Raw genomic sequence first — 18990 nt, forward strand, 5'->3', positions numbered from 1 at the left:
CTTTCATTTACTGAGATCTTTATTTTATCACAGAAACATATATATGCATAAACTACAATGATCCTCAAACACCATCAAGCACCACTGTAGGATTAAATATCAAAGAAAACTCTGAGCAGCACCACTCACCTGCGCCCCAATAGAGCTTAATTATGGTTCCAACTTGTCCTGTCTGAGTGTAGGAGAAAAAAAAAAAAGACATGAAAAATGTTTCTTAAAATACAGTTTGAACGCAGGACAACTTTTTTTTTTGGTGTATGAACAAAGTTTAAAAGCCACAAAAAGCACAGGATTACTCGATAAATCAGTTTCGTCGGAATGATCTACTCTTGGGTTTCCAAAGTGAAACCAGTAAATGTAGACGACATCCTCCATCTGAGAATACAGCGGCAAAAAAAAGTGGATCAGACTCCCTGTACAAACTGAAGACCCCGCCTCTCTGGGCAGGGACACACACACATACACACACACCAGAAGTCATTGATTAGTCTAAGCAAGGGCAAATAGTCAGCCCTTACTTTTAGCGCTATCAGCCAAACCAATGGTCTGGAACTCCTAGTCTCAGAGGAAATATGTGTGTCTGTTTCCTGAAAAAACAAGACAATCTGAAGGTCCAAACAATATTTTAAACGCATTGATACAGCACTCATAATAATTTATTTTTTGCATATATGAAGTGAAGCAGAGTCTGGTTTGGGTTATAAAGCACCTGCTACTTTAAATACTGATGTTAGTTACCATGTATGACACCACAGTGTTGGTTGGGGAGAGGAAGCAGGAAGGAAGGAAGGAAGAAGGAGAGGCAACCAAATTCCCACAGTGTAAACAAAAGTGGGCAGCTGACTGATTGGACTCTGATCACTTCACACTGTATCTCCTACCAGCGTTTGGATTCCCAGCTGTTATTAGGGAGCCATTAACAGCCCTGATATCAGAATTTGTCATACACAGACAGGACGACACACACACACGCACACACAAAGAGAACATCATAGGTTCTCGATGATATGAGGGCGGAGCACCTGTGAAGTTTTTCAGATTCACCGCTTGTCACTGAATTCCTTTTGCCATAAGCTGTCTGTTTATGTAAAAAAACATCCTGCATCTTGGTAAAACAGTGAGTGGCAGGTCATTATCATGCATTGTCCAGAGAGTCTATGCTCGCCATGGGAGACCAACTGATGACTTAATCTGAGGGGCCACCTTCTATTAGTCTGTCAGTATGACTGCCAATAAATCAGTCAGTAATTATGCGTGATTTGCTGTCAGTGTCGTTACTGCCCCCATATTTAAGACATTATAAGACTGCCGTTTCTCCTTTTTGACCTCTAATTCCTGCTTCCTATTCTAACTATTTGCATTTGTGGCTGACAATCACTGGGTAAAAGATGTTTTCTAAGCTTAAAGGCTGCTCGGTCACCTAGCCTCTCCTCTTCAGTCCTGGTACAACTGACAACAGCCCTGTTCAGTCATATTAACAGCATTGTGTTAGCAACTCTGCTTTATTGGCTTGTACTGTGTGCTCAGGTAAGCGTGACAAACACAGGGAGCGATTTAATATTGGAAAAAACTAATGTTGTATAAAGTCTATTAGAGTTAATTGGTCAAGGTCTCTCAATACTGCTGGGTGTGTGAAAAACAGTTGATTAATCACTGTAGACATTATTGATTGTGGCAAAAAAAAGCAGTGATGTGACATTAAAGCAATAATAAGTGTACCTTTACACCTCTGATTAGTGTTATTTCAGGCAGGATCAATCTTGAATGATAATAATAATAAATACCAGTTAGCCATACTGATCCATATACACAACAAAAAAGACAGTAAGCGACAACAAAGGCAGTTTGAGAACATTTAATATCCAATTAAACTATATTCCAGTTTATGTAAGAGCAAAACATTCTTGACAAAAAGAAACACAAATTATGGAAAAAATTGTCCATTGACATTCCATTGTCTCATATTATTTTAATTGACACCGTTAAAAAAAAGATTATGGATGACATCTTTTGAATTAAAAGAACAAAGCTTTCTTACAAATAACTGCAGATGTGTCTATTACTTATATTTTAGCTAGTACTGTAACATGCTGGTTATTTGTACTATGACAACAATACATTTTGCTTCTTGAGTACAAAAATAGGAAGAAAAAAATATTCTGGTACATGTATTCTCTTTTTTCTGTTGCTGCTGTTTGTGTGCACTCTGGTTGCTACTGTATAGTCTGGCACGATATATAAGTTTAGCACTGGAGCTAAACACAAACTTCAAACCCAGACAAAACTAAATATTTTTTTGACTTCTCTCCTCTACTAAGGGATATTGCGTGGGACACTTAGTTTAGCTGGTTGACATTTCATACAGTACATATAGTGTAACAGTATTTTGGAAATACATGTTCGATAACATTCTCTACTATACTTTGAACAGGCGTGTGAACTCCAAACAATTATCAGATATATTTATATACGTTCTTTGCTGAATTTTTATTGCCTTAAATCTCCATTTAACCAAGCAAGTGAAGTATTTCATCAATCATTTTATTATTCCTGAGGGGAAGTTGTTTTGTTTGGCAGAGAGAATGTTCAGAACCTGTGACATGAAATCAAGTTGCAACAGCAGCTCTGGCAGGGACGAGAATTTACTCGGGTGATATTTCGTAAGGTTACGATGAAAAACTTAAACTGAAATTAAATTATCTAACCTTTAAAACTGTCCAATGACATAACTGACAATCTAGGTAAAAACACAGTTACACCTCTTAACTAGCTCTCTGTGAGGTAGTGCAGGTCATTTAATTTCCTGTACTTTCCTTGTTACTTCCAGTTAGACGGATACCGTGTCATTTTAAATTACTCATAATAATAATGTTCAGTGACAACTTTTAGTTATTGTAACTAAAATACCAATACCTATATTTATCACAGCTAATGTCTGCTGAAAAAAAGGAGAAAAAATGTAAATGACAAGGTATCACTTTATCACTTTAACTTGAAAGGAGTTTGGGTAGTAAAATATATTTGCTTAAAATTAATTTAGAAAGAACTTAAAAGAATTCAAATCTAACAAATTCTGTTTAACGTGTTTGACACTTCATTTTATAAGTTAAGTCAGCTTCAAGTCTGTTAAGGCTGTTTGAGCATTTCCTTCGGCACAAGTTCTGAGACTAGGAAGACTTGTTTGTTAAATCCCAGAGGGCTGGCTGGTGTTAAGACAACTGAGTCGGAGTAAAGACTGCATAGTATAAATAAAAAATAATATAACATAAAACTCTGCTACATCTGGTGAAAACAAGTACAGGTTACTACTAAATTGAAACACAAGTGAGGTTGCAGTATATTTGGTCTTCACTGAGAGTGAACTAGGCTACATTTTCCCCCTAACTACAGTTGAGGTCAAGACTGTGTGGATATGCCACATGTGTGCCTAACATTAGCAGTCTTCAGCTTCAGAGAATTTTTCAGAGAAGTCACAGGATGAACAGTTGGAATATAAAAACAAACACGTTTATAATTTTTGATAACTGCTTTTGGGGAGAGGAGATACAGTCGGTGTGGTATTCGGAGGAGGAAGTGGTACATCCATATTAAGTGTAAGAATGAGCCTCACTGCTCTGGACAGGGTGTATGCATAGAAAAGAGGGTGTGAAGAGTCATCAGTACTTGCTGCTTGAGTCGTTAGCAAAGCGGCTGATGTAGGCTTCATAGATGGTGTCCAAGAATGAGCTGTCAGTCTGTAACACCCAAGCAAGGATCATCATCTTGCATGTTTGTGTGCAATGCATGCATGTTTAAACAAATAAACACAATGTGATGTGAGAGGCCATGGACATAATTCTTACCTGGATCAGACGGAGCAGCGTGGCTTGAAGCTGGTTTCTGGACAGAACTCTGCCCTCTTCCTGCAGCGGGGGTCTGGACAGAGTTGAGGGGACAGGGCAGCTCTCCTGGGCAACCGCTGATAACCCACCACTAGATTTTGCCTGAGTGAACACACTGGGAGAGAGGAGCAGGATGGGGGCCACAGTGGCTGGTATCCGCTGCGGGGAGATCACCTGGACAGACAGATACAGTTATTAGTACTCCTTTATAGTTGTTCACAATAACAAAAAAAAAAAAGAAACTCTGGCTTCCACCTCATTACTTAGTAAGTTATCAATAGATACATTTACATGTGAATGATAATGTGAATTACAAATAGTAAAGTAGCCAAAGACAGCAGCTAACAGAGTTCACAGTACTTACCTGAAACTGCAGCGTAGCCTTCTGAGCTACAGTGGTCTGGTTAGGGACCGGACCTACAACTGAGCCAGCACCTTGACCATGACTGGGTCCCAGAAATCGAGCGGCCAGTCGAGGGAGATCATGGGAAGCCAGGCTTTGCTCTTGCTGGACCAGCTGGAGCTTTTGCAGGAGCTCATGAGGCGACACCACACCGGGCATCTGGGAAGACAGGCCTGACAAGAGAGGAGGAGGAACCCAATTATTAGACTTTATTTAATAGCTTACACAGATAAAACAGGTATCTTGGAAGAGACATTTAAGAGTTTAAATATAGAGACAATACCTGTGTGAATACTAAATCAGTGGTTAACTCACATAGTTTTGTCAGATTAAGAACTATACAATTTTTTGTGACACCAAACAGAAACTGCAAAGTGACTGTATTTTAAGGAAACTGACATAACTTGTGAAGGTTGAAGGACTACTACTTACTTAAAATTTAGATAATACTCCACTTTTACATTGACATTTTCCCAAAAAGTGTATGTGGCACACTGTACTGCTCATTCATAGCATATTGAGAGCATAAAAGATGTCTCACCTGGTCCCGGTATAGTTGAGGCTGACTGGCTATTGTGCTGTGCCTCTGGTTGAGGTTTAGATAGGCTGAAAAATAGCTGCTGGGTCTGTTGCGTATGATGGTGTGAACATGACACAGAATCCACCATTACTGGCTGGGAAGAGAGATGGGGCTTCTGCAGCAGGGGAGGAGGGTTGGAGGAGGGAGGTGGTGGCTGGATTTGGAAAAGTCTCTGGATTGGGTCAAGCTGTTGCTTTTGATGATGATGGTGGTGGTGCTGCTGATGATGGTGGTGGTACATATGGTGATGGTGGTGGTGATGCTCCAGCTGCACCCCGTTGTCACACAGCCTGTTCTCGGGGGACTCTGACAGGGTCTGAAGCACCCCTCTCTGTCCTTGCATGAGCTTCTGGATGGCTGGGCAGTGCTGTGGCTGGTTCTGCTGCTGCTGCTGCTGCTGATGGGCGGTAGTGGGGCTCGGCAGCAAGCCCGCAACAACGTTTCCACCATCCCTGAGCCCTCTATCTGAAAACCCAGCCATGACGACATTCCCTCCCTTGGAGGTCACACTTCTGGCAGAGTTCACTGTATCCTCATATGTCAGCGTGCGGGCTACAGGTGGCCGAGCGGCTGTTACCGTTGATGACGCCGTCCCAGGGGTGGCCAAAGGAGAGACTAGGTCAGGTTTGGATGAGTGGTGGTGCTGATACTGAGAGCCAAAAAGAGTGGCCAGAGAGAGAGACTTGGGTTCAGTACCTTCACTGTCCTGGATGAGACACACAAAGAGAAGGGTGAGAGGGAATGAGAAGGGGAACCAACTACGGTGTAGTTATTTCTGATGTATTTTCTTAATATCAGGCTAAATGAAAAGGTCTTTAAATGACAATAAAAAAATGGATTGAGTAATGCATCGGATAAAGTCAATACTGAGTTTGTTATGGCAACACTTCCTGTTACTGGTCGTCTTTAGCTGATACCTTTTGACATCCCATTTGTTCTCTTGCTGTGGACCAGATAGGCCCTCCTATGCATCACAAATATTATCATGAAGGGGCTCATCAAGGAAAGATGATGTACTGAATGTAAGCCTGGAATGAAATAGGAAGTGGGTGTTTTACCTGAGTGTTCGGTTTAACAGGTATTGGTTTGATCAAGTTGGGGTTTCCAGAGAGAACACTGCTGCCACCAATCTCCTTTGGCTCTGATGTAGACTGGCCCTGAGAGAGATACATAAAAGGGAGAGGGAGGGAGATACACAGTCAGAGAGACAGCAGAGAAACAGAAAAAGAATGATGATACAATAAGTGACTTAAGAAGATCTTAGATGATTCTCTACCCCCTGCTGGTCAGTATGATGAAAGGCAAACAATTGAATGAAAGGTCATATTTTTCCATCAAAAATATTAATCTGTAATGTTCTATTTCTTTCAACCACCCTATATATCCTTACCTTATCATACTCTGTCCGTGCTTTGGTCAACATCTGGATGATGTCCACTGACTTCGCTTCACTTCCTCCTCTGACTATTTCTCCTCCCACTCCTCGCCGTCCTCCTTCAGGGGACAACCATCCACCCTGAGACTGAACCAGGACCTGCTCCTGCTGGGCCAGACTACACACACACACACACACACACACACACACACACACACGAGACAAGCAGTAAAGCTGAGTCTTCTTGTCAGGATAAGACTACTACTGTAACTTTACACCAAATATATATTTTTCTACAAAGCAAAATACATTTGTTCACTGTGGGAACCAAGCTTATTCAAACATACAATGGTTATCATTTGTTGTCCATTTATTGGCTCTAAGCCCCAGACACAGATCTATTAATAAACACATGTAGTTAATGTTGTGTGCACAGAGTTTGTTTCAAGATAAGAAACGAACTGTTCACAGAATTTAATTTAAAAGTGCTGTATACAGTTTGTGGTTACATTAGCACTTACATCTTCATCTTCTGGGCAATGCGTTGACAGTCCTCCTTATCATAGAACCAAATCCCATGGATAACCACTGGGGGAGTGGGGAAGAGAAAGAGAGAGAACGAGAAGTGAACTTTTGAACATGTTTCATAAACTAAAATGGGTCTGGAATAATGCCCCACTCTAAAATGCTAAAAATCAAGTTAGCCGTTGACATAATGACAGTGCCTGTTGAATTTTGATGTGCCGGTCAGTAAGGTCAGCAGACAACAAAATGAGTTTGCTGATCTGCCATACCGTTACAATTAAATGAATGCACAGACATGCCGTCGTACAACTCTGCTGCTGTGACATCATCGCAGGCCCGACAGACATGTAAATGGTTTATTATTAGCCCTGCTGGGTCTAAGCCCAGGATTTAAAATGAGTCATTTCCCGATGGGAACAGAAGCCAGCAGTGCCATTATGGGCCCCAGGAGTCCTCTCAACTACATAAACATGGTCAACAAGGGAGGGAAAAGGCAACACTAACACCCATTTGTCAGCGGGTTGTAAGCAAGTAAGTTGCATTAAATTACACAGTGACTCATTTTACTAGACTCATTTGCACTGACTCCTAAAAGCATATTGAAACAGGTAGCGTTGCTGCATAATTATTCAATTCCAGTCAGCGAGGAGAGACTCATAATCATAATTTTGCCCAGCTACAAAATTAAAGGACAAGGAAATAAACAGTGAAGGTATACAAAAAAAGGGTCCAGATCCCACTGGCCTTGAACTTGTTTCATTTATCCACTTAGTCTCTAGGTATCGTGTAAAAACATTACTGCCAATGAGGTACCTGAACTACTAAAAACACCACAACAATACTTGTTCTGGATACCCTACTTATCATATCAATGCTTTTTTTAATCTAATTCTGTCTAAACATAAGCAGCTGAACAATAACATTGTCTGCATAAAATACAGTTTAGAACTGGCAAAAATATGATTTAGTTGGATCAAAAAATAAGATGAAAGGAATTTGAATCTAAACAACCCCAGATTTAGGGACTTAACATTTGAAACTCAGTATTGCAAACACGTTTCAGTTTGTACCTAAAAAAGTATTGAGGTTTGATACCAAGCCCCTAATCGAGACAGCAGGACACCATCTCACACTTCAACACACTTACTTTCTAAAGTGACTCTTGAAGAAAAGATAAGGCCAGGTCCAAAAAGGAAAAGAGGTGAGGTGTTAAAGACATGAGAAAAATAAACAAAGGAAATAGAAAGACCTATGAATGAAGTGGAGCGGCAGGATTTAAAGCCAGACAGAACGGAGAGCAAAGTGGGGTCTACTGTATGTGGTGATCAAAGTTACCACCACAGTCCTATCAAAGACACACACACACACACACACAAACATTCCTCAAACACAGATATACACAAAACTACACACACTTGGCTACAAATCAGGTTGGACAAAGCCACTGAGGTCAGTATGGATGAGGGGAACAGAGAGAGAGGGAGAGGCAGAGACACATACGTATGTACAGACACACAGAGTTCAATTGAGCCTGGGAAAATCTCCCCAGTACCAAATAAGTAACTGCAGTGAGAGACTGCCTGGTGGAGCCAGAGCCACTTAGTGCTCACTGGGGATGAGACTGTTTGACAGAGACAGAAAGACACGCAGTCAGAATCACAGAGCTGGAAAATTGAGAAAAAAAGGAGCGGGATGGATATAAAATAGGAAGAAGAGAGGTGTGTTAGAGATGAGATTATCAACAAGTCCATCAAAAAGGGAAAGATTAATTTAGCTGTCAAGAAACAGAGGCTGAGCTTTGCTAATGACTGAATGTTGAACTGAAGTGCTCTCTCAAAAAAAAAAGAAAGAAAGAAAGAAAGAAAGACAGGAGAAGAAAGGGATGGGAAAGAGACAGAAAATGTTTAATATAAGGAGATTATCACACAGGTTTTTAGCTGACCTGACCTTCCAAAAGTCTAAACCGGCACAAGATAGATAGAGTCAGAGGGGGGTGGGGGGTGGGGGGAGAGAGAGAGAGAGAGAGAGAGAGAGAGAGACTACAGCCAGTAGCACCAACAAAGGTTAAGCTTTCAGGGTGAATTTTAGAAAGGAAGGGGTTCCAGTCAACAACGCTGGAGACAGAGAGAGGAAGCAAGGCAGAGGGACGTCTGCACTGAATAAGTGGAGATCCTAACCAAGTGAACTGGACTGCAAACTCCACTCAACAGTCACATGGGCACTATAAGGAGGGGTTCACTAACTGAGAAATGTCCGTTCTGATTAAGACAGCATCCATTTACAGTTTGAACAAGGAGCACCGGAAACTTCTGCAATACTATCTCGACTGAAGTTTGTGACACGATCCAGGGCTGAATCTGTGTGGTCCTTTCACAGCCACTGTGACCACGACAAACCAGCCTCTGCTGTACACCTTCAGCAACTACTTGACTGGACTTCAGAGGGAGTTGGACGCATAAAAAGTCATTTTTAATCTTATGAGGATTTCAACAACGCTTCAGCCTGTCGTTTTCTGTTTTAACTACTCTGTTGGGACTTTGATTGTAAAAGAAGACATCTTTAGTTGTATCTGATTTATACACTTTCAGTAAATCTTCCACAGCCAACACCGCATTTTCCAGGTTTAAATTTTGACCTTGTTTGGCTGTTACCCAAACTGCACTACTGGGACTACTCAAAGAATACTTTTTTATGTTTTGTTTAGCTTTTGTATAGCTAGAAATGCAGACATATTTGTTAGCAGCAGTGTTGTCCTAGATGGATTAGGTGTGATTTTACTGCAGTATGTGATCAGCTTTGCGGGGAGAACTCAGTGCATCAGTCATGAGTAACAGTGTTGATTTGATATTCTTTTAGTTTACTAGAGGTTTGTCAGGTTTAGGTTCTTACAGTAACACACATCCATGCTTGGAATTAATGTTGTCCGAGAAGAACCATCACTTCCTTTGTTTGTAGGAATGGAATTTGTGACATTGGAGGAGGAGTAAATAACGAGATTTATAGCTAAAGAAACTCTCATTTATGAAGACATTACCACTAGTGTTAAACCTTTACAGCTTCCACCTGAGGCTTAACTGCAGGTACGTTTAAATTGCTTTTTTGATAATCAAGCCCAGTTCTATGGAGGCTTTGCCACAACTACTATAAAAGCTGTATGAGCACAACTTGACCTGACTAAAGGGTCATTTACACAGTCCTTCTCAATACAGTAGTGTATCCTTTGCCTCTGAAGAAGAAAAATCTTATAAGAGGAAGTGTCACATCACCTTTGGCATCACCTTCATTGAAACTTTTTACAAGATAAGGAATTACGGAAGCTGCAATTTAAGTGTAGTCTGAGCAACTTCAAGTTCTAGAGAATCAAAGAGGAAAGTACAACCAGACGTTGAGACTCCAGAGAGACCAGAGGAGCCATGCTGAGAGGCCTGTTTCAGAGGAAACCCAAACATGAGAGACTGGAGGAGGAACCTGAGGTCAGATTTAAAGGCTTGCTGGTGTCAGAGAGAGATCTGGGATACACATACGTCCCACCTGGAGGTAAGACTGTCCGTACACCTGATATACAGAACACCATAGGCATGCCATATATGTGGCTAGTGGGCTACAGTGCATACAACTAGTTAAGCTCAGATCAACAACAGTGTAAAACGAAAGGGATGATAATCCAACAAATTAGGGCTGTAAATAATTTAACACCAAAATAGTTGCTTTTACATGGATTATCTGATTATTCAATTAAGAGTTTCAATAAATAAACAAAATTCAACACTTTTGGGCTCTGCTTCATTAGGAGAACTAACAACATGAGAATATACTGTATATAAAATACAATGTATACATCCAAAATTATTATATAAAAAGCCTTCTATCAGTTAGGATATTTGCCAGAATGGCTTGCTCAGACTAAAATTCTCTTCCCTGAATGTTGCCCTGTTCTGTGGTATATCTCCAATGCTTATTTTTAGCCTGTGGTGCCACTGTGTGCCAACTGCCATTCCAGGAAGTAATGGCAGCACTGAGAGTTACATGTTTGTCTAACGATAAGATTCCACGACACTCGCACACAGAGGTCACGACACAGTGGGGCTGGCAGCATCACCAACAGCCTGGGGCCTAAACTGTCTTACAGATCAGGTGTTCGCCGGTGAAAAAACATCTTTTCTGAGCTGAGATGGATTCCTGTTCCTGGAACCCCCCCCGCCCACACACACACACACACAAACACACACAACCATCATCCAGTAAATGCTCAGTGACTGTTGGCTTTCGCCTGCTGTACTTGGTAAAGTGACATTTTGATTTCTCGTGCCGTTTCTCTGGTTATGTGCACATATGTTTTGTTAGTTAAATCTTATGTCACATCTGCATGCTAAACATTTCATTTGGGGTCCAACAACAGTAAGCCTAGTAAATCACAGCAGCTACGGTGATAAAAATCAGTTTGATTACAACCATACTGCACCTCTCCTTATTTGGGTGCTTTATTATCCGTCCTCAATCAGTGTTATCGGCTGGAGCCACTGACCATTAGGTTTGCTATGTACCCACCCACTCTTAAACTCACATAACTCCTGCCCATATTTCCTTTTTATCTTAGGAAGTAGTCATCAGCTGAGCTGTGATTACTGGCTTTATATGTTTTTAAATGTCTTTCCTTCCCAGGACATGAGAGTTAACTGTTCACTTGCAATTTATTCCCCTTATTACCAATGCTCTGACCACATCTAGAGGTCAGCACTATCACAGATCATGTTTAATGTGTCCTGAGTGCATTTAAACCGGGCATAAAAGGTTTTAGAGGTTACCGAGAAATGTTGATGTCATACACATTATTTCACTGAGCCTTCAGGATGTTTAATAATGTCTATGTTGTATAAGTGTCAGTAAGACAAATGAAGCACTACAGTAAGGGAATCAAAGCAGGCGTAAGGAATCCACTGGTATCTAAACAGAGCATTCCACCTGCCTCTTACTGAGCCTGATGGAGAGTGTGAGACCATGACGGAGAGGGAGGGAGGTCTGTGTGTGTCAGCGATTCCTGAGTGTATGTGTGTTTATTTTATCAGTGACTGTTGTGGTGTATCTAATCTCTGCTGGCTGGTTTTGTAGTGCTGTCAAGCTCTTCTCCCACAGGCACACTCTGCAACATGTTTGTGTGCGTGTGTGTGTGTAAGTCAGATGTAGGTCTCAGAGGGAGAAAGGTTGATAGAATTGGAGTCACCACAATACCTCTGCTCCTTATATGGAATTAACATTTCCCACTCGAATGAACAGCGTCCTACCCGCTTTGGTCACTCTATCAAATTGTTAATCTTTTATCTACCTTCCTCCCTGTGGCTATAGATACATCTGCCGTTTTTAAGTGCGATGTGATCAAATTTCAGGTTGTTAAAGTCACAAATATTTTGTCTTGTAGATTCTGAAGTGAATTACACTGAAGAAAATTATAAACGCAACACGAGCATGAGCTGAACTCAAAGATCTAAGACTTTCTTTATGTACACAAAAGGCCTACTTCTCTCAAATATTGTTCAATCTGTCAAAAAACTGTGTTAGTGAGCACTTCACACAATTCTAGCTATTTGTCTGTTTAAATGTTCTCCCCAGTCCTTCTCCCTATCTACCTCTCTATATGCACAGGCTGAAGACTCTGATATATCTTATTATCCATCTTTTTTTTCTGGTTAAACTGTTTTTTTCTCTGTCTAGCTCTTGTTTTCACTCTTTCCCTGTTTGCCTTTGTCTCCATCTTTCAAAAGTTTGTCTCACTGTGTCTGGCTGCTTGTGAAACACAGCACAGGCTCTCCAAACTATTTAGTCTATGTGACTCGTCCTGGTATTTAGGCATCTATGTTTGCACAGTCTGTGACAGTCTGTCTCACTCTAGTGTAACCGATCCCTGCATAACCAAAGTTCTGTTGTAATTTTCCGTAAGCTAATATCTTAAAAGTTTTAAGATTAAGAGTTACATTTTGGTCAACATTCAGAATACTCTGAGCTACAATGAAAGTGGCTGAACAATAGAACTGTTTGCGAAGACAGTTACTTATTTACGGCAATGAATTTCACAATATGTGCATATACTGCGCTCAACACATATAGAGAGAACAATGTGTCAGACCCAAAACTGAAGGTATCAAAAATGAACAGGCAGACATAAGAAGTGTGTGTTTTCTCCTTACATCGTGCATTGCGGTAAAGCAGGAAGGGGTGCTGGAGCTGGAAGTCCAGGTCTTTGGTGATTGGCTCTGTCAAGTTCTCCATACTGAGTCTGTTCATAATGGTGAAACCATGCCTGGGAGATGCAAGTCTGAAATACAGAGGACACAGAACAGAAATACAATCACAACTTGAAAGAGGCACTTCAGCTATGTCATGCGCTGCTGTGCACTTTTTTTGCATGTTAACATTTTAAAATAGCTGTTTCAATATTTCTGTTAAAGAGGAGTTCTCTATATTCTAAAAACCGTACTTTAAGTAAAGTTTGGCATGGAAAATCTTTAGACTCTTAGATGTCAGAATCCAGCATCAACTTCATTACCTTGTGTAGATAAAAAGGGTGCCTTCCACCTCGGTCTTCTCCTAACACACACACACACACACACACACACACCAAACTGATATAACTGACATAACTGACATAACTGACATAACTCTTCGGCTAAATAAATGTGTGTGACTCTGTACTTTTATGTGAAACATGTCAGTGTGTTATGGATCTGTCGACGGATTAGACTTGTCGGCGGCACAAGCAAAATCAAATATTTTAAAATAACAAACATTCCAAAAATAATTGAGACCAAACAACTTAATTCAACTTGACTGTCTAATGAAACTTAACGCCCGCATCTTGTTAACGGTAACGTTACTATAACTTCAGCTGAAGTAACGTTACATCTGTCAGTGGCAAAGCGCGCTTACCACTGAGGATGACGACGCTAAGCTAAGTTAGCACATTATATTCTTAACAAATGTTCAGGCTTACCCACTCATTTGCCCTGTTGTTATAAGTATACAGAGCAACTTGGCTGGCCACGTCCACAATGTTATTGATGTATGGGTCTTGTCGCTGCAGTGCAGCCAGACTTATGTCCAGTCCTTTAGCGGTGAGGCAGCTACTGCTACCTGCAGAAGTCGCAGTCATTGTTTCCTATGAAGAAGTTAGCTCGCTAACTTACCTAGCTTCAGCGGCTAACGACTCACAGAACGATGAGATTAAAACCAAACCAACAAAAAAGTAAAAACACACAATTGAATCGGCAATTACACTGCAGTCTGTTTTGCAAATTAAGACTTGTAAATTTAAAATTTTCAAGAGTTACCGAGTTCTAACTGACATGAGTGAGTTAGTCAACGGCCATGTTTAGCCAGAGATTGTAAACAACTAGACATGAGTAGTTGCATAGCAAGATTGGCGAGCTCAGCCTTATCAATCAACTTGGAAAAATCGATGAGAAGTTCTGCTGTCAACTGCAGCGATTTTCATACTCTCTTAAAAAATTGATGATAATGTCAGGAGAAACATGGCTGTGTACCATTAGGTCTGTAGCTCATTAAATTATTGCTTACATCAGGTAGGGTCATTGCATTGCCAGTGGATTGGTTTTGAAATAGGCTATGTTTTTATTTCTCGTTTTTTTTTTCTCGCATTAACAGGATGTATCTTTGGGATGTATGAGCTACAGCCCTCTGTATTAGTAGTATATATGTGTGTAGGGGCACTTTGTGTGGAAACACACATTTAGCTGGGTCCCCTAGTAGAGCGGTGGTAGGGCAGTGGATAAGACACATGCCTTTGGTGCAAAAATCCGGGTTCGAATCCACTGTGACACACTAATGTGTCCCTGAGCAAGACACTTAACCCGTAGTTGCTCCAGAGGTGTGCGACCTCAGACATATATAGCAGTTGGCAGCAAAAAATGAATAAATGTAAGAAAGAAATGTCCCTGTCACTTCGTCCCATACACATAAAATGCACTAGGGGGCATCAAAGGGATGGATAAAACGCAACCATGCATGAGCTGGAGTTGATGTGAATGCCCAAACAAAAATCTATGTGTGTTTCTGAGTATCCCCCAAGAGTAGGGGAAAGAGCAGTTACACCATGTTACACAGGCCCCCAAAAGAAATAAATTTTATTTTTTTCAGAGGGGTCAATTGCCCTGCAAAGAGGAATCACACGTCAGTTTTCCACTTTAGGTACTGTTCAGAAAATCTCTGTATCTCCCTTTCTGTAGAAAGGTTCCAGTCAACCTGTATATATAAGAAAATTACAGGTTTTTGAGCATTTTTATTTGTACTGACTGCAGATGGTTTTCCATCTATTTGTAAATGGGCAGAAAAGGAATGGACACACCAGCAAATCCAGCATTTTCTTTGGAACATGTCTAATACCTTGTCCATCGGACCATTTAAGGCAAAATTGAACATAGTCCAAAGTTTACAATGGTGCAGTTATCAAATTGTTGTCAAGGTTACATTTCCTCCATGTTAAATAGTTTAAAATTGTCTGCTTAATACATATTTCAATGCTGCTTTTCCTCTGTAAATACTGTAATGTAAAGACATATTCCTCTTCTTCCTAGGTTAATTCAGCTGGAGCATTTTGGCTATACATATAACAAATTACTTTCATGTTTTCACCAGCTTTGCACCAGCTCTAGGGTTCAGAAATGAGACAAATCGTTACTCAAGGACAGAACAGTAACTGATACCGGAACCTGATTCTCAGGACTGTAAGTTCTTCAAATCCATATAAGCCATACCCATATCACACAATATCAGTTGGATCACCTGATAGTAAATCTCTATTAAGTTCAACATATCCTGTTATGTTGCAGCAATACTTGAGGGGACATAGCCACCTCTTCAAATGGACATGTCCCTCCATTCATTATGCATTTGATAGCATTACTTCTTGTATAATCACTCCTTCAGTTTGACTTACAACCACTGATAAATACATCACATCACTAATTCACCACTATTTAGTATTATATAAAAAAAAAAATCCACTGCTCCTATCTGCTGCAGTGTACTGCAGTAGCTGTTCCTGTAATTTAATTTATACTGCCACAAGTTTGAGATGCACCACAGTTGGTGTGCATCCATCAGCAGCCATGTCAGTGTCCTTGAGAAAAACAATGTCCATCTAACTGATCACCTACTTCAAGTAACACTGGATGTAAACATCTGCTTTAAACACTTCAGACAACATAAAATCTTAAATGTGAATGAAGCTCTTCCAGTTCACACTATGACACATCTGACTCTCCATTAACATGAAAACAGTTGCTTTGTGAGCCAATATGAGCGCATCTATCTCTTGCCAATTATGTCTATGATTTTGTCAGGGTGGTAGTGTACTGTATGTGGATGTGTGTGTTTCAAGGTATATATGTCTGTTTGTCAAGGTGGTATCTATCTGTTTGTCAGGAGGCTGTGTTTGTCAATGATGACGCTAATGAGTTACCCATCAGCAGGTCAATACTGCCAATAACCATTTAGTCAAGATTAAGTATTTGACTCTGATTGGTGGGGATTGGGCAAAGAGATGTTGGTGGGTGGCTCACAGGCAGAAAGACTAATGGGATGTAGCAAGCAAGCAGCTTGTTGAAATTTAACAAGGGGAGGATATTCATTGTTCAGGGGGATGAACACAGTAATTTCTGTTTCCACGCTGAAAAACAGCTCAACCTCTGGAAGCACCTGCAAACAGCAGGGAGGAGAACAGATTTAAACTTTGGCCAAAATCTGGTTGGTTTATCTAAAAGAGTAATCGCCCATTGTTGACTGCTTAAGAAAAAGCGGGGTGAGAAAGAGAAAGAGAGGGAGAATGAATGAGGTATGAATATAGTCTTACTGATTGAACTTATGCTGAGCTTCAACTCACCTGTCTTATTTTCACACTATCTAATGTATTGGATATATTATTGGAGTAATTAAGTGATTGTCAAATGTAGTCCTCTTTTTCCATTTTAATTTTAAAATAGACTCTTACTAATAAACAGTCATTGTAGATTGATATTTTGCACAACCAAACTGCATAAACTATATATAAAATGCATGATTAAATACATAAATTATTTTTTTTAGCAGAAACTACCTTGTTAGGGTTCTATTTTGGTAGTTAATGTTTCAAAATGTTTAATTTCATATTGCATTTCATTTTATCACTGTAATCGTTATTTCTTATTGCTTATTAATTTGGGGGTGAAAAGCGACATGATGCATTATTTAATGCAAAAGGTGAAAAATTACCAGGAATAACCTATCAAAAGCAACGTTTAAAAATGTCTTGATGCTCTTCATTTGAGTGTGAAATGGATACAAAAAGAAAGCTTCATATTCATTGTAATTGTGTGAATCTATCATATTTTGGTTTAGGTTGGAAAAGGCTTAAATTGAATAAAAGGTTTAAAACCTGAATCTCACCTTGAGCATATAGAATAATGTAGCTCCCTCTGTCATGAGGGGATTTCCTTTTGACTGACCAGCAGATTGTTGGTTTCCCACATAGCATACATTTGACTGTGTTTGTCTGTACAGAGATTCCCAGAGACCAACTGAGTTTTAGAGTCACACATACAAAGGGGTCGGGAACTACAAATATAGTAGCAGTCATAAATAGATTAGATATTCCATGTGCAGACTGGATTACAGAGGACATTTGTGTATGTGAGTCTGTGGGTTTGTGTGTCCCCTGGGCATAAGTGTCTGTTCCCACGACCTGCCCACCATCCGTTCTTCCTTCTTTCAATCTTTCCTTCCATCTATCCTTCTATTCACTGGCCAGTGTAATCAAGAAGAGGCTGGCTTTGGCAAGAAAGTAAGAGAGGCTCAGTCTGCCATTGTTCCACTCAATGTCCATGTGTCTCACTATCACCACAGGGCAGAGAGGTCATCTGCAAATAATAAGTAAAAATTTTTTTAAGTACTATACTTGAATACAATTTTGAAGTACTACTATTGTACTTGCTTGAGTTTTTACATTTTCTGCTGCTTTATCCTTCTACTCTACTACATTTTAAGAGGGAAATATTGTACTTTTCACTCAACTTCATGTATCTGACAGCCATAGTTACTATACTTTTCATAATCAGATTTTAAATAAAAAAAATATGACAATGCATTACTAAAGATTAAGCCAGTAGTTCCCAACCTTTTTGGCCTTGTGTCTCCTTATAGAAAAGCAGCATGTAGATGGAGCCCCTTGTGTCCATGAGTTATGAGTTATTTCCCCTCTAAATTTTAGTTTTTAGGCCCAAAGAGGTAAAAATATCCAATATTTAACAAAAATGATTAGAGAAAAGTCCAAATGAATATAATAAATATATAATATATGAATATAAATAATATAAATTTCTGTAGCAGAACTGTATTTTTCATTCTTACCTAATCTATTAATCATCACAACTTGTCAGGCTATCTTGTGACCCCTTGGACTGGGCCTGACCCCTAGGTTGGTAACTTCATCAGTGCAGGTAATCAACAACCCATTCTTTCCCCCCAAATATAGACTATATTAACATAACATCTGCATCACAAAACATTATATATTGTTCGGAAAAAGACAATTTATCTGTCAAATGTCATCAATAGAATAATTTATCAGCTGTCTCCCAGTCTTTACTATGTCTTCAGTGACACATGGAGACAAAAAGATTTATTCTATTACAGGATGGTGGGTGGTGATTGCGTGCTATGGCACTGAACAAATGAATACAGGCTGGGTTGAGTCATCAGATTCACCTCCTGATTATAGCCTGCAGTGTTTGATTGACATGAGGCCTGCACATTGTGAAGTTTGTATTCAGTGTCAAACACAATAATATGGGATGGTCAGAACCATAATTAGAATCTGAATACCCTTCTCAGTACCTTCAATACATCGTGATGTATTACTGAGCCCAGTTACTCTGTTTAGTTAACAATTGCCATTTTCTTTTTACACATTTGGCATCTAAAAATCATTCTGTCATACAAAATGTTGGTGTAAAAAATATTTGTGAGTACATCCATAAAAAGACAGGAACTGCCTTTCAAAATAAGGCCAAGTTCGTTCTGAAGACTCAGTATAATGGAATTTTTAAAAAATCTTTTATATCGAGCTGCCTGTGGAGAGCTTTTTAGATAACGGCTCAGTTTAAAAACCGACATGTTATTTGTGCAAACAGCTCAATCCAAAAGCCTCCGTAGGAGCTCTAAAGCCAAGCTGACTCAGTGT

General features: G+C 39.9%; 1 protein-coding gene across 3 annotated transcripts; it reads right to left on the bottom strand.

Moving 5' to 3' along the window:
* Window positions 1-1840: 1840 nt before the first annotated feature.
* dcp1b (decapping mRNA 1B) lies at window positions 1841-14149 on the bottom strand. 3 transcript variants are annotated; one of them, XM_046071692.1, is made up of 10 exons: window positions 13750-14149; window positions 13306-13346; window positions 12947-13074; window positions 6761-6827; window positions 6255-6417; window positions 5923-6021; window positions 4826-5513; window positions 4246-4457; window positions 3843-4055; window positions 1841-3734 (listed from the first exon to the last, which is right to left on the bottom strand). In XM_046071692.1, exons 1-10 carry the CDS (start codon window positions 13906-13908, stop codon window positions 3657-3659), a joined length of 1848 nt encoding a protein of 615 aa, XP_045927648.1. In that variant the 5' UTR covers window positions 13909-14149; the 3' UTR covers window positions 1841-3656. The 3 variants fall into 3 exon arrangements, with proteins under 3 accessions (XP_045927648.1, XP_045927647.1, XP_045927649.1); XM_046071691.1 differs by having other exon boundaries at window positions 4826-5570; XM_046071693.1 differs by lacking the exon at window positions 13750-14149 and adding an exon at window positions 13452-13541 and having other exon boundaries at window positions 4826-5570.
* Window positions 14150-18990: the final 4841 nt, after the last annotated feature.

This window comes from Micropterus dolomieu, linkage group LG16 (genome assembly GCF_021292245.1).
Source record: "Micropterus dolomieu isolate WLL.071019.BEF.003 ecotype Adirondacks linkage group LG16, ASM2129224v1, whole genome shotgun sequence".
NCBI classification, from domain to species: domain Eukaryota; kingdom Metazoa; phylum Chordata; class Actinopteri; order Centrarchiformes; family Centrarchidae; genus Micropterus; species Micropterus dolomieu.